At 40.5% G+C, this 19,822-nt stretch overlaps 1 protein-coding gene across 2 annotated transcripts in view; it reads left to right on the plus strand.

The window, feature by feature from the left end:
* LOC139447007 (ras GTPase-activating-like protein IQGAP1) overlaps positions 1-19,822 on the plus strand; it is a 120,415-nt gene that overhangs the window by 69,007 nt on the left and 31,586 nt on the right. For both annotated transcript variants that reach the window (XM_071228211.1, XM_071228284.1), the window contains exons 9-18: positions 4,650-4,828; positions 6,020-6,110; positions 7,375-7,535; positions 7,932-8,025; positions 13,864-14,024; positions 14,522-14,561; positions 15,601-15,764; positions 16,038-16,119; positions 17,432-17,595; positions 17,910-18,000. In XM_071228211.1, the coding sequence (XP_071084312.1) occupies positions 4,650-4,828; positions 6,020-6,110; positions 7,375-7,535; positions 7,932-8,025; positions 13,864-14,024; positions 14,522-14,561; positions 15,601-15,764; positions 16,038-16,119; positions 17,432-17,595; positions 17,910-18,000 (1,227 nt within the window). The remainder of the gene's footprint in view (positions 1-4,649; positions 4,829-6,019; positions 6,111-7,374; positions 7,536-7,931; positions 8,026-13,863; positions 14,025-14,521; positions 14,562-15,600; positions 15,765-16,037; positions 16,120-17,431; positions 17,596-17,909; positions 18,001-19,822) is intronic.

Here is a 19,822-nt window from a genome sequence, read left to right on the forward strand (position 1 = left end):
TGATTATTTACAGACTGCGGTCATATAGCTGGAATATTGCTGAGTGAGGCATTAAACAACAAACAATTATTATTTACAGACAGACGTCATATTATGTTAAAAATCAGAGCCATCAATGTTGTACTTAATTGATATCCTTTTTCGTCTTTTTATTAATGTCATTCTATAACAAACCTCAGGAAGTAAGTATTGGATATATTCATAGGCTCTGTTGGTTGTTTGGCCTGTTTTTGCAACACTAGTTTGCTGACTTTTAGATTCTGTATGCAGTGGTATGTGACTTTAGTCATGTTTAAAACCGCTCGGCTTCCTTCAGACACAGCTACACTAAACAGAGGAGGAAAGACAGCTGTACGTGGGGCATTCTCAGGTTTGATTATAGGACTGAATGAAGTCAACAGAGAAATATACACCTGTAAACACTGTGTTTATTTAAGAAAAGAAATGACAAGCGAGAGTTGTTTATCGTATTATAAAACACTGCTTGGAGAATAAAGCTTGAGAGGCGCAGCCCCATAGTGTTGTACAATAAACAACGACCACGAGTCTTTTATTTCTTATATGCAATATCAGCAGTTTGTACTGCATTTTTAAGGATGTTAGTAAAATGTACAAACTTTTAGAATAATTACACATATTTTAATAATGACTACTCCCTGAATACAATCCGACCTAGGAAATGTCGGACAACTCCATTTTATGAACATGGGGGTTAAGTTGGGTATTTCCCGCATATCCTCAAAATCCTCATGTCGATTATCCGAACCTTTTCTTCCAACACCGATGGTCATATCTCCTACTTTTGGGTGCGATTGTTTGGCCACTGCGTGTATCTGCTACTTCAGCTACAACTCATAAGACACTTCCCTCTCAAAAATCATGTCGTCCAGTATACTGCGTCATGAAGTTGGAAGGGCATGTTCAAATCTCCAGAAATGACGTCATGACAGAACAATGTTTTATCATCAGATAAACCACACTTCGTACATCATTGTTCTTTTTGATTTATGGCGTAGCCATCTTACGTTATAAGTACTGTTTGATGGGCATTTAATAATGATCCATACTTGGCATACCAGCACATGGAGCCATCGGTTCGGAGAAAGCAATGTTATGTTTCACTCTTAAAGTTTGGACCAAGGATTTGTTGCAAGCAGCTGTAGAATTGCTGCTGCAAGTTTAAACACTATTTACCAGTCCCTCACGTGGAAGAGGGAAGCACTTATCTCCCAGCTAAGTAACAGGACAATTCCACTTGGAAAAAAACCAAACTTGTCTATGACATTCCTGGCAATGCCAGTTGAATCACACGAGGCGCCTGGGAATGAGGAATCAATACATGCACTTGAAGATGTGGGTTCTGATGGAAGTGACAGCCCTGCCGGGGAGCATGGTGGCGGGTCCACCGAGGTGCCGGAGCCCCAGGGGACAGGAACACAGGACAAATATACTGGCCATGAGAGACCTTCAAGTGATGGCGTGTCACTAACTGGATGGTGGAGCTCTTTAGAGAGTTAATAGGGACTACATTAATCTGAATTATATGTAGATAATCGTTCTGAATTGTAAATTAAGTTATTTGAATACTGTATTCTGTGGGGATTTTCATTTTAGAAATTTTGTGACTTAATACTATCATAGCACTAGTAAATTTTTAAAGTTTTTTTTTATGTAGATATTTTTTCTTGTGGAATTTTATGGCTTTTAAATGGCATTTCCATACAATCTATTTATCCCATTTTTGATGGAAAGTTTATGCCACTTTCTCTGTCATGTGAAATGTGCTACATACATTGCCACTTACTGAGAGTATCCTCGTCAGACCCCTTCAAATGGCAGCTCTATGGATGTTGGATCGGCACCATGATGTAGGAGCAGTATTGGCCAGGGTCCTGTTCTTTATGTTATGCAAACAAGTAATGATTGATCCTGTTTTTCAAGGGATTCCCATTGATAAGCTGTGTGTTTACAAGACAGAAGTGTATGATCCATATGGAACATGTCTGTCAGTCACTGTCATCATGTATCGTAGTTGTAGCACATTGTTGGGCTGAATCAGCAATTACTGACAATGGAAGCAATTCCCGACTAACCCCTTTAACACATCGGAATCAATTATGCTACAGAGGACTGTCATGCGTCTGGAGTACATATACATAATTTGTTTATCATTGACGCCCATTTTACAGTGTTCATGCCTGTGCATACGAATCAATAATTAAGCTGCACACTGGACAGAAATGTCAGCAGAACTATCAAGCCTGTTCGTTAGGCCTTGTGTTGATGGTGTTCCCCCATGATGTTAACAAGATTAGAGGAACTTTCAGGCGAGCACTGCCAAATTGGTCGACTCGTCCCGATGCTGGCATCCTCTAACAAATAGCTAATCCATTACCTGCTGCATTACGCCACTGAGTTCAATTACACGACATTTGCCAGCGGCTGGCTGCCTCTGCAATCGCATCAATGATGGGTTTTCGTGCATCACAATAATGGACACACTAAATTTTTATCTTTGAAACCCTGTCATTTTTCTGACAGTTATTGAAGCGTGTGTATAATCAGAAGTATCAAGTTGACAGAGATGTATGTTTTCACGTTTTGGTTATTTCAATTGATGGAATAAAGTGACTTCGCAGATTGGATTCAGAAAGGGTATTGATTCAGAGTCCTAAAGAATCTAATGCTTTGTAACAGTGTTATAGGTGAATAACACGTTTTTCTTTTTGGATGTTTTTAAGTATGTTACTGGAACTCTATGTGGTTTTTTTTTTTGAAGATGCTAAAGCAATTTTGATGTGGGTGTAAGATCCCGTTGTCTAGCAACAGGGTCCAGCTATTTCTTTCAATCGGACATACCGGAGGTCTGTGATGGATAGAGGGAGATATGAGGTGTGATGCACTATACTGTATTCACCGTATTAAGCCCCTGACCAACTTCTTGACCAATCTGTGGAAAGTCTGTAAAATAAGCAATAAGTGCCTGGTAAATTGACAGGACAGTCTGTATTCCCAGCGATAGAAACTAACACTTTTTGTCCACTAGTCCTTATGATGATTACATAAAGCAAAATCCTTAAACATGGCAATTTTCTTCTAGTCCTTATGGAAGGCAAGAGTGGCCCAATTGTCTGAGGCGGCGGGATTCGCAGTGCAGAGTTGCGTCCCCTGAGCATGCTAGAAACCTACGATTGTGGGTTCAAATCCCAGTTCGTCCTGAGTATGTTTCTAGGTTTGTCAGCACCATACCTGTGCTTGTGGGTTTCACTGAAGTGGCAAACGTCTGAGACCTGCATGACTTCGGGCTTACCTCCCACATTAGGCTAACACGCCATGATATAACTGGAATACTGTTAAAAGCGGCGTTAAACCCAGCTCGCTAACACACACAAGTCCTTATGATACCTTATGATACTATTGGGATGTTTGGCAAGGACTACAGGACAAGTGCCAATTTCTAGTGCTGATCCCCCTGTTCATAGTACAGATCCTATACAGGACCAGCAAGTACGAATTTGTATGTAACTGCCTTGGAACCATTATCAAAAACGTTTCAATTCCATGAATGTTTGAACTAACTCTGTCCTCTGCTGTTTGATCACTGACGCCAAATTTAAGTTGTGTTTGTTTTAATAAGCGCCACCCTTTATCAGTATTCTATGGTTGTTGTGGTGAATACGGTAGCCGTAATGACCAGAAGCATGCAAGGAGATAAGGTGAAGGAGAGAGGCTCAGGCGAGGATCAATTAAACATCCCTGACATCAGCTGCTGATTCGGGCTGATGAGCAGATGAGCTGATAAAGGATGTGTTTGTCCTGGAAACAATGACATGTCGGGAGTTATCTGAAACCAGGGATGGAGTGTGTGGGCCAAGGCAGAAAATTCAAAACTAATGTACTGAAAAGTCATCGACAAGTCAGCAATGACCTTAAAACAATGATTACTGTAAGGACCAGTGCACTATATCCTTGCAACCATGACATGGAAATTTTATATCCCAGCAAACCAACAAACACCACAATTTATTGACAGAATACGCTAATACATTTATGCTAAAAACCTGGACCAACTGTTCCAACTGTTCCAATAGTACTTACCGTATTCGACATAATAAGTGCCCCGCTCTAATAAGCACCGACAGGGATATTTACTAATATATTGGCTAGTGAACAATCCCAATTAGCACCCCTTTCGATTGATCAATGTACACAAGACTTATTTACTCGTGTATGATACGCACCCTCGAAAATATATCTATCGTGTATAATACGAACAGATTCTTCTTTTATATCATTTCAGACTGTCAGCATAAACCACAAATTTATAATCTTTCAACTCTGTTTTTTATCTCACCAAAATTATATTTGAATAAGAGCCCCTTATCACTAATTTTAAGGTTGCCCTGGGCGTTTATTACGTCGAATACGCTATAATTCATATTATGTCTTGATTTGTATTGGTGTGGATACCTTGCTTTGAATCCACACACTGTGTAAGACGTTCAAGTTGCAATATGCGGATTAGATTCTAGTTCAACTTTTATCAAAAAATATTTTTTGAGTGTTTACCTAAAAAGATTATGTTACATTTGATATGAGAAATTCAGCATAAGTAAACTTTGTTCACAAAGTTGTGTTTGTTTTTCCAGTGCACGCTGCCATCATTGCCATCAATGAAGCCATTGACAAACAGAATGCCCCAGACACAATGTCGGCCCTGCAGAACCCCTCCGCCATGTTGGTCAGCCTGGACACTGCCAGCATGGACAACTATCAGCAGCTACTGTACGATGCCAAGCAGACCAAGATGGAGAACTCAAGGAACAGGGTACCTTAGACCTACAGAACTTCTGTCTGACGTGTAGGCTTGTATAACCACAAGTCCCTAGACACATGTCTGACATGAAGGCTTGTATAACCACAAGTCCCCAGACACCTGTCTGTCAGGGAGGGTTGTAGGGCCACTGGTCCCCCGACACCTGTCTGACATGAAGGCTTGTATAACCACAAGTCCCCAGACACCTGTCTGACATGAAGGCTTGTATAACCACAAGTCCCTAGACACCTGTCTGTCAGGGAGGGTTGCAGGGCCACTGGTCCCCCGACACCTGTCTGACATGAAGGCTTGTATAACCACAAGTCCCCCGGCACCTGTCTGACATGAAGGCTTGTATAACCACAAGTCCCCAGACACCTGTCTGTCAGGGAGGGTTGTAGGGCCACTGGTCCCTCGACACCTGTCTGACATGAAGGCTTGTATAACCACAAGTCCCCCGGCACCTGTCTGACATGAAGGCTTGTATAACCACAAGTCCCCAGACACCTGTCTGTCAGGGAGGGTTGTAGGGCCACTGGTCCCTCGACACCTGTCTGACATGAAGGCTTGTATAACCACAAGTCCCTCGACACCTGTCTGACATGAAGGCTTGTATAACCACAAGTCCCCAGACACCTGTCTGTCAGGGAGGGTTGTAGGGCCACTGGTCCCTCGACACCTGTCTGACATGAAGGCTTGTATAACCACAAGTCCCTCGACACCTGTCTGACATGAAGGCTTGTATAACCACAAGTACCTAGACACCTGTCTGTCAGGGAGGGTTGTGGGGCCAGTGGTCCCTCGACACCTGTCTGATATGTAGGGTTACATGGTGGCTTGTCCCTTGACAAGTTGTGGGTCAGATGTGAGTTTGAGAGATTCTGTTCCACTTTCTGGTGCCCACATGTCCTGTCCAGACCTAGATCTTGTAATCAGTGCCTTGTGAAACTGAGGCAATGTCTGAACACCTCATGATCTGGTGGGTAGATCGACTGCCCTGGAAGACATTCGAACATGGCACTTGTTGTTACCCTGCCTTGCGCTCAGCACTTAAATATCATTAACTAAGTTTTTTTTTATTATAGTCTAGTTTTTTTACATCATTCTACTATTGCTGTTGATTAGTTCTTTGAAGAATTACTAATATTGGTCATGAAACTTTGTTTTTGTAGAATGTATTAAATAATGTATGAAACATTTCAGAGCATGGACACTGAGCGACAATTTGAGCATGACGTGTATGACGAACTACTGACACATGCAGAGATCCAGGGAAACATTAACACTATCAACAGTGAGTGAACAGTCAGACCGGTCTCCTGTCAGGGGAGGCTACTCTGGTCATTTAAGTCTTGGGGTAGTATTACAAATAGATTAACATTTAGTCACCAAAATAAAGTTTTCTTTTTTAAGAATATGAAAATACAAAATACAAAATAAAATCCAAATGGAGCCCAGAACATTGCTTAATTTCAGAGCCAGAGCTGAGGCAATCTAGACTTGCCAAATCATTCTAGACTTGAGTTGTATTCAATCTTACTTTATTCTCTAGGGCATGGGAACTAGACTATATTGCAAGATTCAGTATTATTAATGCAAACATTTGCAAGCCATTGTGTTTCTATTACAATAGTATTACCTTTACGTATCGAAATGTAAATGTTGTAGCATTATTGGAATGTGATGTCAAGGCCAAATAAGTCCACCATTCCTCGCTTCAGCATATTGCTGAAGTTGTTAGATAGTTGAGGGAGGTAACGCTGATTGTAATCTGATATGAATTAATGAACTGTTCTGAATGACCAACATATAGAGAATCTCACGAGTTGATAAAAGTGGGAAAACTCCGAGGCTTGCCGAGGATTTTTTCCACTTTTATCAACGAGTGTTGATATATTTGATATCAAATGACACGAGGGTGAGATTTTATTTATCATCCAACATCATTCTTCCAACTTTTTCAGTTTGTAGACAGTAATAAGCAGTGTCTTAAGTGTAAAAAGTACTGCTAACAGCTTCAGTAGCAGGGCCATTAGTGATGTCATTTGATTGTGATGTCATGGTAACTAGTGATGTCACAATGGCCTGCAAAGCATTGTGATGCAATTTCATTGCAGCGATATCTACAGTGTAGATCTCACCCAAGCCATATCTCCTGTGGGAGCCAGTTTTGGATGATACATGTCACTTCAAACAAAGTATTAAAAAACAACAACATTAAAGTAGTTGACTATCAGTAAATATCATCTTATTATCATTTAGCATGCCTCTTGAAACTGTTATCAGGCAAGTTATCAATATCAACAAATGAGTATTCAATATCATTGCATCCCAATTACTAAGAATACATGGTAGACAAAACTGTTAGCTGTCATATTCTTTTCATAAAATAGGTGTGAGTTTATTATTACAGTTTTGAAATCACTGTAGGTTAAAATGGACAAGTACATCATGTTGCCCGGATACCAGTCACACAATCAATAGTACTTGGTATGATATGGTGCATATTCACCTGGCACGGCTCCAGCTGTAAACGATACACTATTGTTGTTTCCCAGCATCCTCAGCTGTGGGCCATCTGCACGAAGCCCTCCTTAAGTCTGACCCTGCCCTGGTGCTGGCAGCCCTCAGATCCTCCCACCTCGGACTCAAGAACATCAAAGATGAAAACATCATGTTTTACATTGAGAAACTCCGGCAAGCTGCAGAGCTCAAGAAGGTATGTGAAAACATTAACTTGCTGTTTCATCTCCAATTTGTGTTAGCTTAGGCATATACTGCTATAGGATATGTGGTAGTGATGTGACTGGTATGTAATATTGATGTGCCATGCGATATTGATGTCTCATGCGATGTTTGTGTGCCATGCGATGTTGATGTGCCATGAGATGTTGATGTCTCATGCGATGTTGATGTGCCATGTGATGTTGATGTGGCCTGCGATGTTGATGTCTTATGCAATGTTGGTGTGCCATGCGATGTTGATGTGCCATGCGATGTTGGTGTGCCGTGCGATGTTGGTGTGCCATGTGATGTTGATGTGCCATGCGATGTTAATGTGATGTTGATGTGCCATGTGATGTTAATGTGATGTTGATGTGCCACTTTGTTTCAGAACAACAACAACGGGGAGGAGTCTGTGCTGGACAAGGATGAGATACAGGCCGCCATTGACCAGGCCAACCTTGAGGCTGACACAGAGTACCAGAGTAAGGAAGCACCCCTTTACTTTCTACGTTTACTGATCTGCCGGTTGCGATCGGGTAGCCTAGTGGTTAAAGTGTTTGCTTGTCAGGCCTATGACCTCGGTTCGATTCCCGACATGGGTACAATGTGTGAAGCCCAATTCTAGTGTCCCCCACTGTGATATTCACAAGACCAAATAGCGTCCATTCCAATTTGGAATGAACGTTGGAATGCTTTGGAAAGATCGATCATTCCAAACTTTCCAAAGCTTGGAAAGATCGATCTTTCCAAAAAATCCAAAATTGGAATGGAAACATTTCCAAACATATTTCCAACATTGGAAATGTTTGGAATGACTTGGAATGGTTTGGAATGGTTTGGAACTGTTTGGAAATATGGTTAGAAGGAACAAGTTAAAATATGTTTTATCAGTAATTTGAACAATAAAAAGACTATGAATTAGGGGCTTTAGGGGTTGCTTATATAGCAATTTTGAAATTTTGAGATTTGGAAAGAATGCCAAGAGTGGGTGGGGGACGAACTAAGGGAGCTGTGTGTGTTGGGTGGTTGTTAGATAAGGTAGTTTTGGTTTTATGATTTTATTTGGGGTTTAAATGCGACTAATTAGTCCTGTTTTAATTAGGTATAAACCTAAGGCTTTGAATTTTTCTAATTTATTTTGTGGATTTAGGATTGATTCTAGTGTAATTCCGGTTTTAAGATTTAGGGTGGTCTGTAGTGTTGTTCGGTGTGTTTGGTAGCGTGTGCAGTGAATGAGTACGTGTTCTGGTGTTTCTTGTTGTTTGCAATGTGGGCAGTTTCCTGTTGTGTGTAGATTAGCTATTTTACGGTGATTATTTAGTTTGGTGTGGCCTGTTTGTAGTTTAGTAATTATCCTGTCGATTTTTTTGGATGGGTTTAGTATTTTTGGTTTATTAAGGTTTTTTTTTAGTACTCTCCTGATTTGGCTATTTAAGTTTTGGTATATATTTTGCCATTTTTTGTTGATTTTTTGTTTAGTGAGATTTTTGATTTCTGATTTTTAGCTGGGTAAGTTTAAGCTTATTTCTGGGAGTTAAAGGGATAATTTTGCTGTTTTATCTGCCTTTTCATTTCCAAAGATACCTACGTGGGCGGGGGTCCAAATGAACTCTATTTGTTTATCTGCCCTAGTTAAGTTGTTTGAGCTATTGAGTATTTGATTTATTAGTTTGGGGTGGTTTTTAGTGTTTTTATTTTTTAGGTTTATTTAGGTGGTTATTTAGGTTCGTGTGTCCTGTTTGGAGTTTTGTAATTAATCTGTCAATTTGTTTAGAGGGGTGTAGGATTTTAGGTTTGGCTAGTGGTTTTCTGAGCACTTTTTTGATTTGGCTATTTGAGTTTTGATATTGATTGCGCCATTTTTTGGTTATTTTTTGTTTGTTTACACTTTTAATTTCTGATTTTGAGATCGGTAGGTTTAGGCTTATTTCTGGTATTTTAAGAGATAATTTAGCTGCTTTATCGGCGCTTTCGTTGCCGTAAATTCCTACGTGGGCGGGGATCCACAAGAAGGTTATTTGTTTGCCTGCTTTTGTTAGGTCGTTGGAGCTTTTAAGTATTTGGTTTATTAATTTAGGTCGTTTTGGGGTATTTTAGTTTTGGAGGGCTTGTAGTCCACTAAGGGAGTCGGTGAGAATTAGGAGTTTATTGTTGTTTTTAGATTGTTGGTTATGCAGGGCTGAGGCCATGCCCATAAGTTCGGCCGTGAATATAGATTTGTTGTTAGGGGGATGGTAAGATTGTGTGGATATAACTGGTTGTGTGGTATGGACTCCGAAACCTGTGTGGTTGGAGATCGGGTCTGAAGATCCGTCAGTGTATATGCGACACCAATTTGGCCAATTTTCGTGTATGTATGCAATTGTGGTTTTAGCTATGTTTGGGTCGGTTTGTTTATTTATTTGGTTAGCTAGCGTTGTATCTATTTTGGGTATTTTGAGTTTAGGGGTGAAGATATTAGATTTTTTTCAGTTTTGTTTAAGATTTTGAGTTTGGTGTTCATTGAGGTAGTTAGTTATTCTTTGGGATATTGGGGTGAGTAAGGGGTGTTTGCGAGCTAGAGTTTGGTTTCTTGGGCTAATGTTTTGGTTAATTATGAGACAACTAATAGGTCTCAAGATTAAGTATTCGGCTGGATGGCAGCTGCCATTTAATTACAAAACAGACAGTCGTCTAGACGGCTCACATGTAAGTGCGCCGACATGTGCCTAAGATCATAAAATGGACAATCTTTGGTAACATCTAATTTATTGTTGTCTCACGCCAGAGCTGTGAATAATTCTGTTCATTGAACAATTGGAATTCAGGAAGTTATCAATAATTGTTTTACTTAACATAAGATAAGATAAGTTGTTTACAACATAATAGTATGATATCAGGACGTACTACAGTCAAAACCATATATTTTAAAATCAATTTAATGACAGACTATGATTTCTGTCCCGATTAGCAAATCAATGAGGTATCAGTTTCACCACATGTGCACCTATACTTATATATATATTTTTCATAACTATTCTCCAGTTTAAGTCCTATCCTCTTATCAAAAAATCTGTGAGAGTGATCATCATTAACGAAACTCATTCTCGTCAAAGAATACAGAACAAATGAAGAATCAGATGCATACATTTATTGCCATGCTTCACGAAGTAGATTTACATACATTTGTGAATAGCACTTAAACTGTGATAATGAATTTTGACATTGTCCATATTATATTATAAATATTAACCATAATATGGATTTCCGAATATATAAACGTCTCTAAACATTGATATTTCAGCCAAAAACAAAGTCAGCTGTCTTTTAACGTTCAGGGGAAAAGGGTTTGCTTTCACAATTGAACATTTGTTTTCACCAAAGGACAATGAAATCAAGCCCAAAACAGTAAAAATACACATATATGGTTAGCGACCGTCATTATACAGCGAGGGGGGAAATTCCTCTGCTCTAAGTGCCTTCACAAAAACATTCCAACCCTTAATTACCGAGGCAGCTATGACGTAGTAGCATTACATTCGCTGCGTTTGCAGCATATAAGATGTGTAATCTGTGGAGTGACTAAAGTAATATTACGGCTGAAATCTTACTTGCATGGTTGTTTTAATAGAAAACTTACGGTTTAAAAACACAATTGTTCTTATATAACGTTTTTAGGTTTGGTTTATAAATACAAGAGAAGATTTTTTATACATATAACACTGGTCGAAAATACAGCTGAACAATAGAAAAATAAAAATAGGAGTTGTGAATAGTGACAAATTTTAATTACATCACCGTGTCAATAATTATTGATTGATTCCGTCAAACAACTGTCAAACCATTTATTGCCATGTACGTACATGTACACATGAAGTCGGCGCTGTCGGATGCTCAAGGTAAATAAACATCATGGTTTAATGACGGGAGATCAGACGAACCGTGAATCAGGGGCACGCGACGTAATTACACCTAAAGGTGGTAGAACCAGGGTATTGTCTCTTGGACTGGCTAATTGACCGTCCGTATAATTGGTAAATATATTTGTTTTGACACCCGTGTTTCATGCGCATCCCGGCTCATAAGCAGAATACAGTGATCAGCTGAGCGTGAACAACATGGATGCCGCCTTTCGGCCGTACCGAACAGTCAAGCTGCGATCTCGGAACTGAATCCAGACAAGATTACTTCCCTTACCCAAACATGATCGTTGCTCAGAAATGTTCAAATCTATCTTCAGTAAATCATGAAATTAATGCGAGCTTGACATTTATGCGAAAAATGCGATCGTCAGTCCCTCTGATTATTTTAATATGTTTCATTTCATCATGATAAAAAAGTTAGTCACTTATAAGGTTACCACGTTGAAAATGGAAACGATCGTTAACAAAAACAACAAAATGTATTCTCTCATCACTCAGCCTAACAGTGATATAACTGCAAATTAAACAATCAAGTACGCTAAAGTATTACACATGGTGGGTGGAGGACCAGGGGCACTTTGAGTTTGACAGGTGTCATCAACTGGTCAAGTAACATCACGGTTTGTATATTCACGTTGATGGGACAGTCTAGACTGGCGCCAACTAATCATGACAGCGTCTTCAGAACAGAACAGAACTTTATTTCTCCCAGGTTTAGGCTTACGTGGATAACGGAAAATTTTGTTTAAGTGATAGCACATTTGTAATTCAATCTAATATACTTTCCTTGTTGATTATATGGCTGTGGTCGTAGATCCGGATGTATCTAAATATGCTCAGTATATATACAGGGTTTATTGTTATACTATTAGGATTAATAGATACAATTGAGTATTTATACTCTTGATCATAAAGTTAGTCACTACTTTCACACTTTGATTTGTATGATTTGGGTTATGATTAAATTGACAAAATAAGAAATCATTCCGTGTATAACATGGGGTGATAAACTTCTTTGGCAATAGACGTAGCATATAATTGTCCACATGAACAGTCTACTCTGTTCCAGATATGTTTATTCATTTTGTCAGCATTTAAATCGTTGCATTCCTGGCTCAATGATTCATTTGACGAAATCTTGTTCCCTGTTTTGAATTACCGTCAGATAGTTCCAGAACAATTATAAAATTTTCAGCCCTATGTGTTGCGCATAATTCCGAGATAATTAGAAGTTCATATTCTTGTACGAACATTTATCAAAATTCATTTATACCTAGTACTATTATGTACATATGTATATTAGTTCAAATTATAATAATGAGGGCCCTCTATATTCTCGAAACGGTCTTTGTTCTACGACAACCGTAAGTCGGTATGGGAAAACAAAATATTTGTTTAATTGATCAAAGTTCAAAGTCAATGTCATATGATTATAGACAAGGAAGATAAGAAATTAAATATAAAGAGTAGCCACTTTAAATGACAGAATTTCTTTTAGTTAAATTTGCTCATGATTTGGTCTTTTCGTGGTACATAGTGCCAAAAAACTCTTAATTATTTACTTTCATGTCATTACTAATCTCACATAAGGTCAAAAGTTGTACAACTTTTAACAGATATGATTATGACATGTTGTATCCAAACATTTCCAAACATTTCCAAACAAATCCAAACATTTCCAAACAAATCCAAACAAATCCAAACAAATCCAAGCTTGGAAATATGACCTTTCCAAATATTGGAATGGTCATATTTCCAATTGGAATGGTGGTATTTCCAAGTTTTGGATTTTTTGGAATGGATCATATTTTGTCCAGTGATTGCTAGAATATTGCTAACAGTGGGCTAAAACCATACTCACTCACTCACTCACTGATCTGCCAACCTTGGTAAAAAATTGACAATGTATAGTTTATTAACAAACTGATTGATGTGTACATTCTATACATGAACAAAACTGATGTGTATTCGTAGAAAACGAAACAAAGGTATTCAGATAAAGTCAATGAAGAAAAACTGTGTGACATCCAACCCTGCCACTTGAAAGTCAATACTACAATGTCAAGCAATTGTCTGATAAATTGATAATACTGCTATGGTTGCTGTTTCACATGTATTTTCTTCAGGAACAAGCCTAGATATAATTTCATAAACAAAATAAGAACCCCTAAAAATATGAAACGTGTAGATGTGGCTTGCATACCATGTCATGCGTATGTGTAGTAACTCGTCCAGAGTATGGCGAGCATGTTGTAGATAATCAGCTGAAGCAATCAGTGGCTCGCTCATCGACTCTCTGAACATTTTGCTTACTACTCAAAGGCAGTGATGCAATTTTGATGTAACAAATCCGTGTTGGGTGTCTGCATGTGGTGTTCACTTGGACGGGATTCTCATCATAAATATCTCCTGTCCCAGAATCCCAGGCACTCCTGTCCATCAACTCCGCCATCAATAGCAACGACCCTGCCCTGCTGATGAAGGCCCTACAGAACCCGTCTGCCCAGCTGCCGCCAGTCATCCCGGGGGCGGCCATGTTGTATCTGGATGAGTTCAGGAACATCAGGACAGATAAACAGGTCAGGAATCAGGAACACGTTTCTCTAGAAACACGCATGAGAACCATGACATAGACGGAGGCATTGAATTATCAAGTTATCATAGCGATTAAAAATTTAGATCATGCTCAATATATGAATCAGTCAACTTCCGATGTAAGTGACTTAGTTCAAATTTGCCTCTGTTTGGCCAGCAGGGAATCAGTACCCAATATGTGAGGTGGATGTAAAAACTCACCAGCACCTGTAGGCAGCTTGGGTTGTATACTCCCCAGGGAGTTGAGAATCAATAACTGGAATGCGTATGGATCCACTGGTGAAACAAATAAACCGCATTTTAGCAGATATCTGGTTAAGTGTGGTGTATAGAAGTATAATATAATGGTTGCTCATGAAACATTGGAACATTTCATTGCTGATAGAGCTAATATGAATTCTCAGAATATCTCAAGTGGGTTCATTGCATGTTTAAATATACATCATTCCCTATTTAAATGTCTGCATGGATGTGTTTGCAGGGTGACCTCGAGCACGATGAGATTGCATCAGCTATCACAGGTGAGATGGGATTATCAGGAAGATTAATGTTCAGATTTCACAGGATGGTCATCATGACGGGAAATAAATATAACTGCTGTTAATTAACATACATGGCCTAGTGTTGACTGCTTCCTGTTGTGAAAATGTACATAGTTCTTGGTGTCTGTTCATATGCAGTCTTCCAAAAAGTTTCAAGTCTCCTCATCCGTACTTGACTATTGGCATTCTTTTCAGTACATTTTAATGTCATGTGAACTGTTGCTATAGACCAAACAATTATTTTCTGAGCTCAGGCTTCAGCTTGTGGCTGACGGTGTATAGGTCTCATTGGCAGCCTGTGAACAGTGTTCCCTCTGGCTTTTGAAACTGCCAGTCCTGGTGGACTGGCAACTCTAAAAATTACCAGTCCACCCTAATTTTTGGTCAGTCCCAACTTTCAGTCCCATTTTTCAACATCATGTTCAATGCCATTTCTGAAGTAACTTCCCCTAGTCTACACATCATTCACACAGAGTTCAGTCACAATTTTCTCTTCATTTTTTAAGATATTTCGAGACTAAGTCACTACAAATATATTTTTGACCTCTAAGATAAGCAAAATGTTATTTCCTTGAACTAAATATAGACAAGGGAAAGCCCTGATGGTAACAGACAAGCCGTTCGCAAAATATACTCATGTGAATATCGCTGATGTTTTGTTCAACAACAAAGATTAATAAGGCACTTTATTTGCCGGTCCAAGCCTAATTTTACTCGTAAAAAACTGGTAATTACTGGTAAACAGGAACACTGTGTGATGAGATGAGTTTGTGATGTTAACGAATATTTGGACGTACATGCCCAATAGATTCCTGTACATTATGAAAACTTCTTCTAACTTCGACCTCATTTATGTACGCCACTCAACATGACATTACACAGGCATGTGTGCTTGTCGACTGAGCGAGAGGGACACACAGACTTGCTGCATCACATACAAAGATAGTTCTAGGAACTTGTGATACCAGTAGTTGCGTATCTGAGGTATGTTGACTCATTATGCTCCGTCTGTCCGCAGTGTTGACTGCAGTGGCATTGATCAACCAGGCAGTGGACACCGGCAGCCCTGAGAACACCTTCAACGCCCTCTGTCAGCCGGACGCCCACCTTCTGGAGGTGGACGAGCACAATATGGAGAAATATCAGGACTGCTTGGCAGCTCAGAGGCACAGCAAGTCTGGGGTAAGGGGGATAACTCTGCCAGATTGAGAAAATTATATTGTAAAGTATTGAGAATAAACTACAAACTACGAGGAAGGACAGAGTATGTTTAGTTTATTTTTATTTTTCAAGATTATTTCACGAGGAAAGATAATTTGTAATTGGTGACATCAGGTCAGTAAACTATTGTCTAACATTACATAACTTCACCTGTCTTGAATTACTAGTCTTATGTTAATTAAAAACACTGCTGTATATTCATATTTGAGCTTGAGTGAAATTTCACCGTTACAGAGCCCATGTGACCTGCTGACTCACCATGAGATCTCAACGTGTGTGGAGACCATCCACCAGCAGGTGCAGGAGGAACATGAACGTAAGTCTTAGATAGCAGTCAGGGGAATAGTACCAGGAGGAACAGGAGTAACATGAACGTAAGTCTTAGATAGCAGTCAGGGGAATAGTACCAGCAGGTGCAGGAGGAACATGAACGTAAGTCTTAGATAGCAGTCAGGGGAATAGTACTAGGAGGACCATAAACGTAAGTCTTAGACAGCAGTCAGGGGAATGGTACCAGCAGTTGCAGGAGGAACATGAACGTAAGTCTTAGATAGCAGTCTGGGGAATAGTACTAGCAGGTGCAGGAGGAACATGAACGTAAGTCTTAGATAGCAGTCAGGGGAATAGTACCAGCAGGTGCAGGAGGAACATGAACGTAAGTCTTAGATAGCAGTCAGGGGAATAGTACCAGCAGGTGCAGGAGGAACATGAACGTAAGTCTTAGATAGTAGTCAGGGGAATAGTACCAGCAGGTGCAGGAGGACCATAAACGTAAGTCTTAGATAGTAGTCAGGGGAATAGTACCAGCAGGTGCAGGAGGAACATGAATGTAAGTCTTAGACAGCAGTCAGGGGAATAGTACCAACAGGTGCAGGAGGAACATGAACGTAAGTCTTAGATAGCAGTCAGGGGAATAGTACCAGCAGGTGCAGGAGGAACATGAACGTAAGTCTTAGATAGCAGTCAGGGGAATAGTACCAGCAGGTGCAGGAGGAACATGAACATAAGTCTTAGATAGCAGTCAGGGGAATGGTACCAGCAGGTGCAGGAGGAACATGAACGTACGTAAGTCTTAGATAGCAGTCAGGGGAATAGTACCAGCAGGTGCAGGAGGAACATGAACGTAAGTCTTAGACAGCAGTCAGGGGAATAGTACCAGCAGGTGCAGGAGGAACATAAAAGCAAGTCTTAGATAGTAGTCGGGGGAATAGTACCAACAGTTGCCAAAGGAACATGAACGTAAGTCTTAGATTGTTAGTAGTTGGGGGAATGGTTCCAGCAGTTGCAGGAGGAATATGAACGTAAGTGTTCTTTGTGTAAAATACTCAGCCACCAATTCTTTGATTGCATTGGGTCAACCCATAATTTCTCAGTGTATCTGACTTTGGGAGGAGAATAAGTCCACAGTAGTGGTCTTGTTGTAAATATTGACTACACTGGTTAGAAACATGGACGCTTATGTGTCATTGTATCAAAACAAGATTGATTGCTCTGTCAGGACTTAACAGGCTGACTGGGTATGGCTGGAATATTGCTGACTGCGGACAGCATTGATTCACTCATGACATATACCTTAGTTGGGTAGACTGTTTTCAACTGACATTGGTATGTATGTGGTGTGACTGCAGGAATCCTCGCTATCAACAAGATCAATGAAGCCATCACACGAGGGGAGCCGGAGGATACACTAGAGGCCCTACAAACACCATCAGCCAAACTGCGTGGCATCGACGCCCGACAGGCGTACCACTATCAGGCCCTGCTCCTCAAGGAGAAGCAACAGAAGGCAGAGGTGAGATCACCGCTGGTGCTCAAATTTGTCTGATTTCCGAAGATTGTAGTGGCCTTGTAGTGTGAAATGTTAAAGCAAAGGACTGGGTTTGATGCCCCACATTGGAACAATGTGTGAAGCCCAATTTCTGGTTTCCCGCTGCTGTGTAACAGAGCTACCACTGTCAATCCCAACTCACTTACTCACTCACTCACTCAAAACTGGAAGTGTTATTGGTAATTGTCAAGTCTAACTCGTCTGTTTGATTTAATAATTGCAGTTGTTAGATACTTGACTCTGGTTGTGAAGTGCTGTATTTGTGTACGCTGTTACAGGCAACTGACGACGAGGATGCGGAGCTTTGGTTGGAGGAGATTCAGCTGTGTGTGGAAAAGGCCAACAAGGATGCAGATGAGGGTGTCAAGAGTGAGTACCTCCTGACACTGCTCCTACCTTCGTCTTTACCTTCTTTCTACCCTTGTCTTTACGCTCTTTCTACCTTCGTCTTTACCTTCTTTCTACATTCGTCTTTACACTCTTTCTACCTTCGTCTTTACGCTCTTTCTACCTTCGTCTTTACCTTCTTTCTACCCTCATCTTTACTCTTTCTACCCACGTCTTAACGCTCTTTCTACCCACGTCTTAACGCTCTTTCTACCCACGTCTTAACGCTCTTTCTACCCTCGTCTTTACGCTCTTTCTACCCACGTCTTAACGCTCTTTCTACCCACGTCTTTACGCTCTTTCTACCCTCGTCTTTACTCTCTTTCTACCCTCGTCTTAACGCTCTTTCTACCCTCGTCTTTACTCTCTTTCTACCCTCGTCTTTACGCTCTTTCTACCCACGTCTTAACGCTCTTTCTACCCTCGTCTTTACTCTCTTTCTACCCACGTCTTAACGCTCTTTCTACCCTCGTCTTTACGCTCTTTCTACCCTCGTCTTTACGCTCTTTCTACCCTCGTCTTTACCTTCTTTCTACCCTCGTCTTTACGCTCTTTCTACCCTCGTCTTTACCTTCTTTCTACCCTCGTCTTTACGCTCTTTCTACCCTCGTCTTTACGCTCTTTCTACCCTCGTCTTGACTATCTTTCTACCCTCGTCTTTACTCTCTTTCTACCCACGTCTTAACGCTCTTTCTACCCTCGTCTTTACGCTCTTTCTACCCTCGTCTTTACGCTCTTTCTACCCTCGTCTTTACGCTCTTTCTACCCTCGTCTTGAGTATCTTTCTACCCTCGTCTTTACTCTCTTTCTACCCACGTCTTAACGCTCTTTCTACCCTCGTCTTGACTATCTTTCTACCCTCGTCTTTACTCTTTCTACCCACGTCTTAACGCTCTTTCTACCCTCGTCTTTACGCTCTTTCTACCCTCGTCTTTACGCTCTTTCTACCCTCGTCTTTACCTTCTTTCTACCCTCGTCTTTACGCTCTTTCTACCCTCGTCTTGACTATCTTTCTACCCTCGTCTTTACTCTTTCTACCCACGTCTTAACGCTCTTTCTACCCTCGTCTTTACGCTCTTTCTACCCTCGTCTTTACGCTCTTTCTACCCTCGTCTTTACCTTCTTTCTACCCTCGTCGTTACTCTCTTTCTACCCTCGTCTTTACGCTCTTTCTACCCTCGTCTTTACCTTCTTTCTACCCTCGTCTTTACGCTCTTTCTACCCTCGTCTTTATGCTCTTTCTACCCTCGTCTTGACTATCTTTCTACCCTCTTCTTTACTCTCTTTCTACCCTCGTCTTTACGCTCTTTCTACCCTCGTCTTGACTATCTTTCTACCCTCGTCTTTACTCTCTTTCTACCCACGTGCTCTTTCTACCCTCGTCTTTACGCTCTTTCTACCCTCGTCTTTACGCTCTTTCTACCCTCGTCTTTACCTTCTTTCTACCCTCGTCTTTACGCTCTTTCTACCCTCGTCTTTACGCTCTTTCTACCCTCGTCTTTACCTTCTTTCTACCCTCGTCTTTACGCTCTTTCTACCCTCGTCTTTACGCTCTTTCTACCCTCGTCTTGACTATCTTTCTACCCTCGTCTTTACTCTCTTTCTACCCACGTCTTAACGCTCTTTCTACCCTCGTCTTTACGCTCTTTCTACCCTCGTCTTTACGCTCTTTCTACCCTCGTCTTGACTATCTTTCTACCCTCGTCTTTACTCTCTTTCTACCCACGTCTTAACGCTCTTTCTACCCTCGTCTTTACTCTCTTTCTACCCACGTCTTTACGCTCTTTCTACCCTCGTCTTGACT

This window comes from Haliotis cracherodii, unplaced genomic scaffold, assembly GCF_022045235.1.
Source record: "Haliotis cracherodii isolate W230 unplaced genomic scaffold, xgHalCrac1.p SCAF_1, whole genome shotgun sequence".
Classification (NCBI taxonomy): domain Eukaryota; kingdom Metazoa; phylum Mollusca; class Gastropoda; order Lepetellida; family Haliotidae; genus Haliotis; species Haliotis cracherodii.